Source organism: Chlorocebus sabaeus, chromosome 12 (genome assembly GCF_047675955.1).
Source record: "Chlorocebus sabaeus isolate Y175 chromosome 12, mChlSab1.0.hap1, whole genome shotgun sequence".
NCBI classification, from domain to species: Eukaryota; Metazoa; Chordata; class Mammalia; order Primates; family Cercopithecidae; genus Chlorocebus; species Chlorocebus sabaeus.
The window spans coordinates 48,883,255-48,899,652 of record NC_132915.1 but is presented as its reverse complement, the minus strand read 5'-3'; the positions used below and the strand labels follow the sequence as shown (position 1 = coordinate 48,899,652).

General features: G+C 40.3%; 1 protein-coding gene across 3 annotated transcripts in view; it reads left to right on the top strand.

Annotated features, from left to right (window-relative positions):
- SLC24A2 (solute carrier family 24 member 2) overlaps positions 1-16,398 on the top strand; it is a 275,663-nt gene that overhangs the window by 181,060 nt on the left and 78,205 nt on the right. For 2 of the 3 annotated variants that reach the window (XM_007969126.3, XM_007969127.3), the window contains exon 5: positions 6,879-6,929. The exons of the other annotated variant lie outside the window; for it this stretch is intronic. In XM_007969126.3, the coding sequence (XP_007967317.1) occupies positions 6,879-6,929 (51 nt within the window). The remainder of the gene's footprint in view (positions 1-6,878; positions 6,930-16,398) is intronic. 3 annotated transcript variants of the gene reach the window in all.

Below are 16,398 nucleotides of genomic sequence, written 5' to 3'. Positions count from 1 at the left end.
TGTCAGTACCAAAGGCAACAAGAGTGAGGAAGATTAACAGAGCACTTTAAATAGATATTTAATTCAACTTAGCAGCATTTGTTGAACACATACGGAGTGCCCATTTACTCTGCTGGGTGCTGAAATGAACAAAATGAGTACCATGACTCTTTGCCCTAAAGGGCAGAAAACAAGTAGGTTAAGGTACATTTGATGAGATGAGCACAACAACAAAAGTGTATAGTTGGAACAGACACACAGGAGGAAAGTGACTTAACATTAGGGATGGGGGCATTTAGGAATGCTGCTTGGAGGAGGGAACCTCAACAGGGTTCTGAAAGATTCAGTAAATTAGGAGACATAGTAGAATTCCAACACAAAATCACAGTATGTGCAGGACTGAGAGGTGTTGTATTTTCATGTTGTGTTTAAAATGATTACCTTGATAACGATGAGAAAGATAGGTGAAAGGTACTGGGGGTAGACAGGTGGTAAGAAGGATGAGGGAAGAAGAGTGCAAATAAGACCATTGCAGTAGTCTAGGCAAAGCCTCAGACTAAGGCCAGGGTAGTGGAAATGAAGCAGAAAAGGCAGAATTGAGGACATTTAGGGGTGGAATTAAACTTTGTGACTGGTTGGATTGTGAGTGTGGCTTACAGAAGCATCAGCATCACCTTAGTGTCCCCCTCTCTCCCCTCGCCCTGTGGACCTTAGTCACATGTAATATAACCAAGCTCCTGTTTCTATGAAAGAAACCAGCGGGCCTATCTGTACGTAGCACCTCATAAATCCTTGTTTAAAAAAAGTAGAGGAAGATCATGGAATATTTTGCCACTTCTAAGGCTGGGTAATAAATGTGTTTGTAACCCCCAGCCCAGAATTGATAGGATTTGATGAGAAAGTACCTTTTGCTTGATTTTGTAAATATAATCTTTCAATTTATAGACTTGCAAAAATGTACCCAAGATGATAGATGTCATTAATGAAAATGTTAGTTTCCAAACTCCCCTATCCACCTGCCCTCCCAAAAATTAAGAACATGTTTTAGAAATACTCTATTAGAAGAGCTTAAACAGATTATCTGAAATTAGAAATGAATTCCAGCTGTTGCATGGATGGTTTCAGATATTCTATGTTCCTTGCTATTCAAATCATATTTTTTCACTATCTTTAACAATATTATTTTTCCCTTCAAACTACAGCTGAAAAAGGGACCAGAGAAAATGTTGAATATTCAGCTCGAACTCTGAATTCTGATGCATGTGGAGGCAATAATAGTGACAATAGTGACAAGTAATATTTATTGAATATTTACCATGTGCCTGCCAGACACTGGGCTAAGCATTTTATACAGATTAACTTATTTATCTTCCACATCAATCCTATAAGATAAGAACTTTTATTATAACTGTATTACAAATAAGGACATTGAAGTTTAGAGTAGCTAAATGATTTACCCTAGACCACACGGGTAACTGATGGAGCTGGGTTCACACCCAGGATTGTTGGACCCCAGGAGCCACTCTTTTAACCACTGGGCAATACCACTTTCCTGAACAGCTGAAGTCCCTTTTGAGCTTCCCTTTCAAAAACCAAAACCTAATGATCTTTATGTTATCTCTTTCTCTGAGTTGTAATTCTTTAAATAATACCAATGTAACTGACATCAGGTCTCAATGTACCTGATGTTAGATTATACAAAAGAATATAAATGACATTCATAGACTTCCTTTCGCATGACATCATCGGTCATTATTTTTGTCATTCTCTTTTTACCTGTTTCTTCTCCAATATAAACTTGTGAAAAGGATGTTAGAAACAAGGTTCAAATCCTGGGTGGTCACTTGTGACATATTGTCTTAGTCTGAACAACTCATCACTTACTAGATTTTGGCCCAATCATAGAATGATGGGTTCTATATGTATGAGCTTGAGCACTTCCAATGTTCCAGGCATAGCACAAAGCTCCTTATAACAACATATTGAGGGAGGTACTAGGATGAGCCCCATTTTACAGATGAGGAAACTAAGGTTTTGAAAGGCTATCTTACTACAAAGTCCCACTGGTAATAAAAAGCAAAGTCTGGATTAGATCCCATATCTATTGACTCCAAAATTTCCACTGTGCTACAAGATCTCCTTGTTCTGCATTATAATGATAAGGTCTCTTGATACCAAAGTTCACTCTGATTTTTGAAGATCAAAAGAGTACTATGTATGGAGCTTCCTGACTAGTTTGAAGGAAAACCAACTGATGCACTAAAGTCATAATAATACCTACAATATAGTTAGTGAATATTATCTGTCAGTTACAGGTTAAGCACCTGTTATTCTCACCACTATTCTAGAATACAACTAGTATTTTTCTCATTTATGTAAGGGTAAGAACTAACTCTCAAAGACATTAGGTAACTTGCCCATGGCTAACAAGTGGTAGACCCAGTTGTCAAGTCAAGGTCTGTAAGTCTCCAAACTATGCACGCACCCCTCATGCTTTATCATCACTTATCTCCTGGACTTTGTGAAAAAGAAAAAAAATATTCTAACAAAGGGTCAGTGTTTAAAATTATCTTAAGATTGTTATTGAGATTTTTAATTACACAGTAAAAATGTGTCCAGAGTTGGTTCTTTCCAGTGGGTTCGTGGTCTCTCTGATTTCAAGAATGGAGTCACAGACCTTTCTGGTGAGTGTTACAGCTCTTAAAGATGGCACGGGCCCAAAGAGTGAACAGCAGCAAGATTTATTGTGAAAAGCTAAAGAACAAAGCTTCCACACCGTGGAAGGGGACCCAAGTGGGTTGCTGCTGCTGGCTGGGTTGGTCAGCTTTTATTCCCTTATTTGTTCCCTCCCATGTTCCGTTTCTGTCGTATCAGAATGCCCTTTTTTCAATCCTCCCTGCCATTGGCTACTTTTAGGATCCTATTGATTGGTGCATTTTACAGAGTGCTGATTGGTGCATTTTTATAGAGCACTGATTGGTGCATTTTACAATCCCCTTGCTGGCTACAGAGTGCTGATTGGTGCATTTTTACAGAATGCTGATTGGTGCATTTTACAATCCCCTTGCAAGCTACAGAGCACTGATTGGTGTGTTTTACAGTGCTAGCTACAGAGTGCTGATTGGTGCATTTTACAATCTTCTTGCTAGACAGAAAAGTTCTCCAAGTTCCCACTCGACCCAGGAAGTCCAGCTGGCTTCACCTCTCAAAAAGATACTTGTAAAAGGCAGATTGTTTTGGGTTGATTCTCTTGTCTAGGTTGCTTATTGTTTTTCTTTAAAAATCCTTTTCAGAAACCTGTATATTCTATCCTACACTCCCTCCCCAGCACACCTCAAAAGGACAGCAGCAGAACAGCACATCTAGGTCCTATTTTTCTTGCTTGATCATCCAGAGCATGTAAAATAAGGTGAAATATGGCCTGAATCAGCTCGTCACAGGACAGAAGTCGGTAACCACTGATATTGCTAAGCAACACCACAGAGAAGCAAGGCTGAAAATGAGGTGGCAAATTTATAAGAAGTTGCAGAATCTGGGGACTCGCTTGGGCATTTCATTATGAACCATCTGCATGATCCACAGTAATGACCACACATTATTGTTCACTGTTCGAGGATGATAATTCCTACATAATTATATTGGCATCTCCCTCTGTGATGGTAACCTACCTTTCAGAACTTTCACCATATTTTCCATAATCGAGATCTGTCCCTGTGAGATAATTGAGAATTGTTACATCTAATGGGCAACTTTCATTCCTCCCCAAAGTAAAATTTAAAACAAAACCAAAAAAGTCACTGTTTTGGCTAGTGTGATACAGAGCTAGAGAGGTAGTAACATACATAAGGGAAGAGATTTGTCATGGGATCATCACAGCTCAGTGACATGGGCTCCACCACGGTGGCATGAAAGCAAGTGTGATTCTCGTGACGGGTAGCATTTACAATCGGATTACAGGCTCATCTCAAACACCGACCACCGGGTTCTGGAATGTCTTCTCCATCTGTATGGCTTCTTAGAGAAATGTTATAGAGAAGAGGCACCAGGTGGTACCCAGAATGACATTCACAGGTGATGTATGGCTCTTCCAATTGTGGCTGCCTCTTGCTTCACTGATACAGCGAACAGTGCTAGATGATGTTAAATAATAGGCTCTTGAACTCCCTTACTTCTTTCCTCCCATCCCCAAAAAAACTAACCTTGGATTAGCCTCAGTTTGAATCCTAATCCAGTTGTGTTCAGACTGCCTTGGTTATTCATTATGGGGAGTGTGCTGGTTGCAAGCCATGTTCCTATGCAGGTGAGTGCCTCCTGGGTCCTCTCAGCAAGACTAGGTCTTGCCACAGGCTATCAATAGACAGTGGCCAAGGCTACTTTCCAGGAGGCATCATGGGCTATTGGACCCCAGCCAGGTGCATGATGAGCTCTGGTGTATGCATGCATGCTGTTTGTCCTAGTCGCATGTCATTTCTCTTTCTGCACCTCCTAAGTCCCTGCGTCAGGTAGGAGGGCCTGTGGCTCCTGGAGATGCTGCCCTATCCTCCTTAGGATGCTGCTGCTGAGTTCACCATCTCACCATCCTGTTGCTGTTAGTGCTAAAGACCATATTCTAGCGGCTGGTTTCCATCTCCATTCTTTTCTGACTCTTCCTCAGTAAACTGTAAACATGGTTCTCTTTGTTTGGGCAGATACCATTCCCTTCTGCTGCTTCCTCACTGTGCCTTGAGTTGCCACATCACTTGCTGTTATTCAGCTTTTCACTACTCTTCTTCCTTCTCTTCCACCATCATTAGCCTCATTTTTGTTATGTTCTGCCTAGTTCTTGTCCTTCAGTCCCATTCATCATCCAAGGAAGCAGCTAAGAAGCAATCTAGACATTGCCACGTTGTCGAGAATGTGTGAGCTTTGTCCGATATGAACAGCTCCGATTCAACTGTGTACAAATAAAATGATAATTAAACAATATGAATGTATTTATTTGCACCTGATTCTGCAAGAGAAGAAGTGAGGAATAATATCATCTGCCACAAGTAGATGTTTGACATTGGGATTGATACGTGAAAATAAGTGTGTGCATACAGAGGTTTGCGTCCACAAAAACAGATCCATAAAGATGCTATGATGTATTGTCACTGTGTAGAATATAGTTTACATCCAATTTTGCAACCACAGAGCTACCCACATTCTGTTTGCTGAGCAAATGGCAGAGAATGCCAGCTGCTTATTCCACTGCTTACCTCAGGGAAGGAAGAGAGGTCACAAAACAATTAGTTGGCTGATACGATTTGTTAATCTACTCCAAGATTACTCACACATGCAAACACATATATGTGAAGCCACTATGAACATATGTTTTATATTTATGTGTTTTATATTTATGAAGGTATTTAGGTCATTTAAGAATTCCAAACTTGTGCAATGTCAAATATATAATACTGTTCTTAAAATACCAAAATATATATATACACACACATATATATACACACACATATATATACACACATTTTTTTTTCACTGATGGAAATCCCCAGAAGTCATGAAAAAAAATTTCTTTTTATTTACACAAAATTCAGTTTCTTTTTGAAGCACCTGCATCTTTTGTAATGTATCCAAGAAAAACCAGAATAGGCAGCTCTTCGTAGAAACATAAACATGTGATTTTTCTCCCCAAGATATAATTTTGTACTGGTGTATTAAAACAATTTTAGATAGAAATCTAGGCACATGAAAAAATATGCAAATGATGTATCATATAAATATGAAATACAGGAATATTTATTATTGCATTTTAAGCTAGATCCTTCATCTTGCACACAAAACCCATCAATTTTAAGTTGATTCATATGAGGATTCCCAGCAGCTGGCCCAGTTAATGGGCCATGGGAGCATTCTGCAGAATCACAGGAATATCTCTTGAGTCTAATTAATGTCTTGAAGTTTATTGGGAGAGTGGTGTTATGACCAGAAATTATATTTTTAACCTGCTCACAAAACTGCTTAAAACAATCTAGAATTTTCAGACAAACAAGGATAAAAGTTGCTATTTTAAAACTGAAGTAAGAAAACAGAAATGGTGTATCCCCACTCCTTCTCTCCCCTCGACTGCAGCTGCCACTCCCACCAGCTCACTCAAAACAGCTCACATTCTGCCAGGGGTTTCCATTACAGGGGAGTCCACTGATGATCCGTACACAGAGGAGGAGCTGCTGGTCCTTGCCCTGCCTCCTGCTGTTTACACAGCAGCCGCCAATGCCTTAGTCCTGGAGCTGTGGCTGCCCTGTCACCTATCTGAGCTGGTGGTCTTCCCTGGGAACATGCCTCCTTTTTCCTCCCAGAGCACTCTGTGTTGTCTGTCTAAAATCTAAGAAGAGAAAGGGAAGTTTAGAACGTGGTTTTTCACGTTAGATTTTCCTAGGTAGCCTTCCTTTTTCTCTAGGACATGGTTCTGTTGGAGAAAAGCTGTGAAATGAACTTCTTGAACTGCTGTTCTGTGGCAAGGAATCACAGTGCCTGCAAACTTCCTTGAGCCTGGACGTTGTCCTTGTTCAGTCCCTTTCTCTTGGAGTGTCACCTGTATGAAAATTATAGGGTTACCATAGACCTGGGGTGAAGTTATCTTTGCCAAGTACTCTGTTTCATTGGATGTTAAGATAACTGTGCCCTATTCTGTAATGCAGGGCACACTCTACCCCCAGTACCATAATATATTTAAAGTGATTTCTGAAAATGGGCCGTGAAAGCTGTCTGCCACATGGCCCATGTTTGCACATCTCCATATAGTTACGATTGCAAAATTTGACAGTATAACTCTGAATCTGATTAATTAAAAATGTGTAAAAACAAAGTTCTTGCATTATAGCTCGTTCCTTATCTTTGTGTCTTTTACTGTGATGTTGTAGAACTTGGATCATATGGAAAACTAAAATATTATGACACAATGACTGAAGAAGGTAAGAATGATTTTAGAATTGTATGCATTGGCTTTTTTTTCATTTATGGTGTCTGTTGCTTGCCCATTTTTTATTCTTTTTTTTTCCTCTTTGCATGACTTCAGTGACATTGTGCGACTTACTATTCTTTCTGCATTTTTGTCTAGTTTTTGCCATTGTGTTTATTTGGAATTGGAGACGTGCAATACCATGGGTAATCATGTTGTTCCATTCAAGCAATTCAAACCATCATAATTATGTAATACACTCAGAGACATGGTGTCAGTAATGTAAACACAAATACCCACTGTGCCAGTACCTTTCCCCCACATGCTCACAAAACATATAGAAACATTCATCCAATAATTTTCTAATATGTCCTTTATTTCAGAGGGGGATATATGTTCTGGTGATTTTCTGATTTATGCAAAGGAATGAAAGATCTGAAGTAACTTCTATACCCAGAACCAGCTAGACACCTGATTCTGATGCAGAGGACTGTAGGCTCATGCCCTAGGTCCCTGCAGTCCCTATTGTATCAGATAAGAGCATTACTCTGAGAGGCTGGGTCCACCATTCCAGCCAGTAGCATTGTCTACATGAGGGTTCCCACTCCATGAGGACAGGCATATCCTTTCAACCATTTTCTCTGAGTAGAGATTTATTTAAAGTGTATTTATTAATGAATTCCAGGCACTATCCCAGAACATAGCCTTGTCCCGGGAAGAATCTCATTTCTGATATAGGTTCGCCATGGAACAGCAATGTGAAGATTTTGAATTCTTGTAAAGGGAGCTGTCCTATTGCCTTAACCCCTATTTCATCCCATACATGCTGTGACTTTTTAATAATATACAATATTTGTAAGTTATGAAAAACATTTAAGGTTTTTACATGACTTTTACATGGATACTGACAAGAAATTGAAAGGTACCCTTGTAGAAGAATCAGCTCATTTTATTCTTCAGCATGAAAGAGATACTCCCAAATGTGTTGCATATCTTGGTTTCAGCTTCTAATATTTCTAAGCTGCCCTAGCTTGCCAGAGATCTCCTAGTTGCTTTGCATGCAAGAAGTGAAACATCTGACAACCCCGGGTAAGAGGAAGCCCCTTCCCAGCCCCTCTCCACTCTGACTTTTGCACAACACATAGGCCCTTCTCTATTGCTAGCCCTGTGCTTTAAATTAACCACTGTGATATTTTCTAAAGCAGCAGGCCACTACTAGGATCTCAGACTGGGCCCTACCAACAGCTTGGGGAAATGCAGACCCATGGGCAGCAAGAGGTCCAATGGCAGAACCCTATGTGTAGGAATAAGTACCTGCTACCAAAGGGATAGAAGGAGCTATTTATACCTTTAAGGAAGTCTCCTGTCCCAGCTGTTATTTTATTCTTGGCTTAGGAAGGGGAGTTTGTTAGCATCTGCCTGACCTGTCAAGCCTTTTACTTTCTCTCTTTCCTCCATCCTGTCCATTACCTTCTATCATGAATGTCCTACCTCCTACGTACCTTCTGTTTCCCTGCCATCCCCTTCCCCTTTCCTTCCTATTCTCACATCCATCTGAGCAAATGTTGTCCAAGTGTTCCCTTTCTTTCCTCCCTATGCCAGACAATTCAAGATAAGATGAAGATGCAAAATTCTACTTCCAATCTGATTCTATCACTTGATAACAACTGGGCTTTGGAAGCAGGAAAACCCAGTCAAAATCCTGTCTGAAATGAGAACCATGACTGGTTCTGAGCAAAAGTGTCAAATTGTGTTTGGGGGCCCTCCCTGGGTCACCCTTAACATACTTTATCCTTCTCTTGATTTTCCCATCCCCTCACACATATCCCTTTGTGTCCCATTCTTAGTTGAAAATTTATCCCCATTACAGTGATAGGTAAAAACTGCAAAGGCAGCATTTTAAAGGTGTGTTATATGAAATTCTGGTTTCATATGATGTCACTAGGAATTTTGCAACAATAAGGAAAAAAAAAAAAAGAAAAATCAAACAGGCGAGATTGATTCCATAAATAAGTGGGAGAGCTTCTGAGTTAAGTTAAATAGGTCTCTTTACCATGTGACTTCTCAAGAGTTTTCAATATGCTGCTGTGTACTGCAGCATATAATTATAAAGAGGGATGGAGTAGACAGTGTTTCCCAGACTTTCTGATATGGAGCTTCTTGTGGAACCTTTGTGGAAATGCTGGTTAAAGTTAATCCTTCACCTAGAACAGGAACCTCTGAAAGATTTTTAAATCTTCTAAATATATAGCAATCCCTTTCAAGTACTAGATAAAGAATATTCTGGAATAGCAGCTCTCCATCTAGCCACCTAAAGTCACATCCTTTGACAGCTACCTCAATGACAAGCCAAATCTGGCTTAAACCTAATTCTGGTACTCTATCTAAAAGTCTCAAAGCCAGCTCAGTAACCTCAGATCTGGTAGAAGCCAGGCATGGCCTCTTCAAACTCTCAAGGGCCTCTCCCCTCCCACTGGAAAATAAGAATAACATATGTGATTTATGTCACTTTCATGTTGTACAATTTAAGGAAGTAGAATAAAGACAAAGATGTTTGGGACAGTAACTGTGGCCTAGCTAGCCTTTGAGAAATACCCCCCCCCCCATTTAAGCATTTGCACAATTTTAGAATTGTGACTAGCTTTTGAGCAGGGCTTTGTTGTGATTGCCCATGTGACAAGTCCTTATTTATAACTGTTTCCAGAGAATTCTCTGGATGTTGTGTGAGGTCAGTGACTTACAGCGAAGCCTGGGTCATTTTTTTTATTGTTGTTGTTTTCCCTAAGTGGACCAAATGGAAAGACGCATTATATATATGCCACCCTGTATCCAAAAAAGAAAGATGATTTCTAAATACAGAGAATTTTGCTACATATATTCAGCTTATTATTTTTAAGCACCTATTGTGTACAAATTATTCTGCTAGGTGCTTTGGGGAAACAAGAGTAAAGGGCAGGCGATTTTAAACATAGTTAAAATTAATCCATGATTTAAGATTTCTACTGTGGTAAATGTTTGGATTTGTAACTAAAAGGGAATATTTTTCATCATTTTAAAGGTCTATTTCGCTTATGTAATAGCACATTAGGAACTATCTAATGGACTATTTGCTATATTTAACCGTATTAATAAAGACTTTGGATTAAAAAATCACACACGCAATCACTGAGACACCAGGAAGAAAGTGGTAAGTACCATAGGTGTTCAGAAGATGACAGACGACAGGGGAGGAAAGTTTCCTTTCCACGGAAGTTGGGCAGGCAAGGTGTGGGAGGAGATTTTGTGGAGAAGGTGATCTTTGAACTGGGCCCTAAAGAATTAGTAAATATGAGGTAAATCAGGAAAGGAGGATGACCTACTAGGCTAAGAAAGGGGTGAAGGGATGGGCACACACCAACGTTCACTGGGTGCCTCCCACTTGCTGGGGGCAGTGCTGTGGGCTTATATATATTCTATATCATCTTTCCTCATAATGATCACAAAAGGTAGATTTTATTGAAGAGGAGAAAAACAAGGCTCAAAGAGTTATTTTATTAGATGAGGAAACTAAGACTCAGAGAAGCAAACTAATTTGTTCTGGGACTCAGAGGTGGTAAGTGGTGATGCAGACCCTGATCTCAGCACTGTGTCCCGCCAAAGCCCCGCCCTTTGGGCTTCACTGTAGCTTGTACAAGATGGGGAGTGGAACAGGGGCAGATGGAATTGGCTACAGCGTAGGGAGTGGGAAGAAAGCCTTGATGGAGACCATAGACTAAGAATGGGGGCATCATGATGGGACAACAATGAGCTATTGAAGAAAACATTTCTCCCTACATGAGCACTTTGCCTTGAAAAGGTTATTTTAAACCTGAAAAGGTATTATAATACGTTTACTCTCACACGCAAGACAAAATCATGATGTTTGAAAACTTTCTCCTTGACCTCTGAGCCCTTTCCCCTCCCCTCTCTCCCTCAGCACTAAGGCACTCTAGAACCTCACTGGAGCAGCTCCCAGGACCACACCCAACCTCCTCGCCCACCCCAAGCCAATCCGAATTTTATCCACTTATTTATATATTCTTTCATCCATACCCAGTATGTACCAGTGCTGGATTGGGGGCAGAGCGGAGGAGATTAAAAACAGTTCTCCTAAAGAACTCATGACAGGCATGAGATGAGGAGACCCTAGGTGCTGGAAGAGCCCAGTGGAAGGCATCTTTCTTAGCCTTGGGAAATGCGGGCAGGCAGAATTCATAAAGCCCACAGCACTGCGCCTGGCAGGCGATGTCTCCACTGCCATGTTCATGTGTCCCAAGACGACAACCTGTCTTACCTGCCACTTGTACTAATACATTCACATAGTAATAACTGAGCACCTCTGAATGAGAGACATTTTGCTAGGAATGATAAATTAGTGAGCTTTACTCCTCCCAGGGACTTTGCCTCTGTAACAAGATGTCTCTCGGGACAAAAAAATGTCTTTTGGTAACTTCAGCTCTCCCTACACAGGCAGCAGTCACCTTATCTTCTCATACAGTGATACTGCATATTTTTGGAAGGGCAATCTCCAACTTTTAAAGTTAATAATGCATAGCTTGTTTCTCATCTGCAGATACCCAAATTTCATACCATTCTCATTCTGGAAAAGTCTCAATAAATTGAACTTGGCTTTTTTCCTAAAATTACTCTGAATAATAATATAGAATGCTAGTTCAAAATTAGGCAAGTTTGTGTGATGGGACAGATGGATTAAAAGGAGAAAAGACCTTTCCACCAATGACAGTATATAGAATTAGTAAGTTTTGCTCTACAAAGGTAAATGTTTCACAGAGACATGTAGGTAGGTAGGTGGGTGGGTAGGTAGGTACGTAGGTAGACAGATATCCCAACTAATATCTTGCAGTGAAGCAATATGTGGGGAAAGTTGTCTCCACTGTATTGTCCTAAACTGTCTGCCATTTAACCAAAGACATTTCCAGAAAAATAATTTCACCACTATTTAAAAAGTCAATCCTTGTTCATTTGTATAAGGGAGAAAATGGTAGAAAAGTTGTGATATCAAGGGAAAAAATTATAACAACCTTTTCCGTAATTAAATTAAGCCTACTGTTTCATGGCAACCAGCTGCGCCTTTACCAAGCTGAAAAACTAATAATGTCTTATGTGAATCATGGGGTCCTAAATTAGGCATGTGGCTGTTTTGAAAACCCCCATTATTTCAAAGAAACAAAAGTGTCTTAAGGTCACATCGTCCAGCCAATCATTTGATGTTCTTGGTTGCACTGAAATAGTCTAATTCTTTTCAAAGAAAAATTAAGTTTTGGAATACCATTCAGCAATGTTTTTCATTGCCCAGGATATATCCACTAAATAATGTTATTTTAAAATAAGTCCTTCTTGGTATCTGTGATCTTCATAGGACATTTTAATCCTTGCATGAATGGATGAGACTGTGTCATACACACTGATACATCAGGCAAAATAGCTTTAGCTATATATAGCAGAAAATCCAAATTAACAGTGACTTAAATAAGAAGAAAGTTTGTTTTTCTCTCAAGTATAAGAATTCGAGTAGCAGACAATACATGGCAGCTCTAGCAGCTCCACAATGATTCAAGACCCAGGCTCCTTCCATCCTTCCGCTCCACCACGCTAGTGTATGATTTGTAACCTCAAGGGCACCTCATGGTCCAAGATAGCGGCTCTGGAGCTCCAGCCATCACATCTGTATTCCTGGAAGGAGGAAAGGTCAAAGTTATTTTCTCTAGATATTTTGTCTTCTTTTTAAGGCACTTTCCCTGAAGACCCTCTCAGTAAAATTTGCTCAAAACTCAGTCATATGACTACCTAGTTTCAAGGCAATTTGGAAATGTAGTTTGTTAAACTGGGTGAATTGCTCTCCCCAATAATTTAGGCATTATGTCATTAGGAAATGAAAATCGAATAGATATTGGATAGGCAACTTGCAGCCTCTCCTCAACAGGAAAATCTCACTTTCATGTAACTGTGTGTTGGTGGAGAAGACTGAGAATAGAGCAAGCTATAGGAGGGAGCTTGAGTGCTCATGTTAAATTTAAGTTGTCTATGAGACATCCAAATGGAGATGTTGAGAAAGTGGTGGGTGTAGGAGTATGGAGCATGAGATAGAGGTCAGGCAGAGCTGTAGATGTAAATTTGGGAGTCATAAAATGTACATGTTATTTAAAGCTACAGAACTGGACTATAATACCTAGCTAATTGATAGAGAAGAGAAGGTCAAGAATTGAGCCCTGGGAACTCCAAAGTCTAGAGTCTGGGAAGAAAGGGGAGGCCCAGCAAAGGACACTGAGGTGGGAAGAAAACCAGGATAGAATGGTGTCTCTGGAGCTGAGTGAAGATCATGTTAAAGGAGGGCAATGAAAAGGTGAGAGCATCAATGAATTGACCAGTAAGATCAAAGAACCATTGTAGTAGAAAGAGAAAAAAGAGTGATGGATAGAAAGTGGGATGCTTCAGATTGGGGGTTTTTTGACTTGCCAAAAACTTAATATCAAATCGGGGTTTTGGAAGTGGTGCAGTTATTGCTAGTGATGAGGTGTAGGCTTGCCACAGGAGTGGGTGAATGAGGACGAAGGGAGCTGGGAGTGAGTAGGTGAAGGCACTAAGGTAAGGAGCCAGGTGTTGCAGGGCTCACCTAAAAAAGGTCATCACAGATGGGGTGGGGGGGGGGCGGGGACAGAAGTAAGGACAGAGAGGAAAATAATGAGCTAGGTTCTACAATCTTCAGGAATGAATGGAGGGAAACCAGGAAGTCAGCTTGGGTAGAAGGGGTTATTGGTTTGTGCTCCCAAGGAGGGAGGAAAAGTGGGCTAGAAGTAATAAGAAAGGGCAGGAGGGAGAGCAGGGTGTTTGGAGGAGCAGGCAGCTGCCACTTTTCAGGGGCTACAGGAGAAAAGGGGCCTTCAGGAAATAGTCAAGTTTCAGTAGGAACAAGAAGACAAAGAGAATTTTCAGAAAAAAATGGTGAAGGATCTAGGAGATTTACTGGTGGCAAGAGTGGGAGATTGAGTCAGGTCGGGGACAGTCAGGGCTGTCTGGATATGAGGGTCTGGATGTTGATAAATGACCTGGAAGCTCTGCTAAAGTGAACGAGGATGTAGCATGTAGTTAGGAAACAACTTGAAAATGTTTTAGAAGTTGTTACTACAGCCTCTTTCTTGAAATCGGTCCCATGGGCAGTTTGCCATGGTAAAGTTGGGTCTGTCTTTCCAGGAGAAGGGAGCTTTGGGGACCCTCTTAAGTCTAGCTGATTGGGAAAGCACATCAGCCTTCCTCAATTTGGAGAAAGAGAGTTCAGCCCAGCATAGGAAGACCTCTCTTATAGACGTAACCAAACATGGAATGGCCTGCCTCAGAAGGGAGTGAGTCCCTTTGTCTAGAGAAGCCAGGGAAGCCTCCACCCAAAGAGTGTTCAGATACTGGATACTTTGATGCCCCTTCTTTTGCCACGCCCAAGATTCTATCTCTATCAAGTGTAATGATAGACATTGATCCTCAGTGTACTTAAACCCTATGAAAACTTGGTCTTGCATTTTGAGTAAGCTGCCATCAAGACTATAGTAGGTAGGTTCCTGGGTCACAGCATCTGAAATAAAAGGCTTGTATATTATTTGATCTAGTTCATATCCAAAGTCTTTATTAATATGGTTAAATATAGCAAATAGTACATTAGATAGTTCCTAATGTGCTATTACATAAGTGATAAGTGACACTTATTACATAAGTGAAATAGACCTTTAAAATGATGAAAAATATTCCCTTTTAGTTACAAATCCAAATGTTTACCACAGTAGAAATCTTAAATCATGGATTAATTTTAACTATTTTTGTTATAAAAACATTACATGCACACATAATTAAAAAAAACAAACACTACATAAGGAAAGACAATAAGAGTGAGTCTCCTTCCTACTCCAGATTCCATTCATTCCCTAGAGATGACCATTTTTATCAGTTTCTTTTCTAACCTGACTTTTGTTATTAATTGTATCTTGGAGATCTTTCCACATCAGCACATTTAGACTTTCTTCATTCATTTTAACAACTACTTAGTATTTCACTGCATGGCTGTTCCATGGTTGGTTCAATCAGTACACTGTTGATGAACATTTAGGATATTTTCATTTCCTGTTGATTTATTTAGTTATTACAACAATGCTACATGAGTATCCTCTTTGACCATTGAGCAAATTCTACTGAGTAGAAGACACATACATATAAAATAAATTATAGATAGAAATGCCAGATCAAAGGTATACACATTTCAAAATTTGAAAGATATTTGTCAAATTGCCCTCCAAAAGAATTGCACCAGTTTATGCTCACACTAATAATGAATGAGAGAGCCTCAGAGAGCAAATTTTTTTTTCTTTTTTTTTTTTAGACAGAGTCTCACTCTGTTGCCCAGGCTGGAGTGCAGTAATGCGATCTCGGCTTACTGCCGCCTCCACCTCCCAGGTTGCAGCAATTCTCCTGCCTCAGCCTCCCAGGTAGCTGGGATTACAGGCAGGCACCACTATGATCGGCTAACTTTTGTATTTTTAGTAGAGACGGGGTTTCACCGTGTTGACCAGGCTGGTCTTGAATCCCTGACCTCAAGTGATCCGCCTGCCTCAGCCTCCCAATGTGCTAGGATTCCAGGCGTGAGCCACCACGCGGGGCCTCAAACAGCAAATTTAAAGAAGTCCTTTGAAGAGAGACTCAAACTGACTTCATTACAAAGCACATAAGCCTTTGTAATACAACTACCTTCTAATTTACTTGTTTTAGAAACCTGAGTTTTTACCAAAGTTGGGTTAAATACAGGGTACAGTTATGGTAGAAGTATTTGACCTCTCTAAATTAAACGACAAGGCTGATTTCCTACACAGAATATCCAATTTCCACTGCAGTGCGTGCCCTTCATACCTCAAGATCATTGCTATCCCTATAAAAAGTCTGAGGAGCACACTGCAAGTTGACTTTCTACCTTGCAATTACCAAAGCAGGAAGCCCCTACTGTGCACAGACACCATTTCCGATATCGTGCTATCTTTCATTCATCCCAAGTTTATGGCTTAACTCATGCAGTTCAAACTTTCATAACCAGAGGATTTTTCTGGGCACTTGAATAGATGTCTCTGTAAGGCTGGGCCTTATCAAAAAAAAAAAAAAAACTGTATTGAACCAGTACTAGCCACATTACTGCTTCAGAGATGTATTCTTATAAGCATCTCCCTGGGGCTGGATCTTAGGAAGACAGCAGGCTAGTCTGTGTGCATCACCAGACTAACCAGCTAGCAACCAGCATCAGGTCTGTTAGAAAGACCAAACCAGCTATGTGGGTAAAGCCACAGTCTTCCTGAAAACCAGGACCAAGGAATTCTTCTACTTAGAATACATCCAGCTTTTCAAACTTCATTGCATCTTATTTTCATGATCTAAACTGTCAGCAGTAAAAGCAGAAAGATTGGACTTGGCAAAGA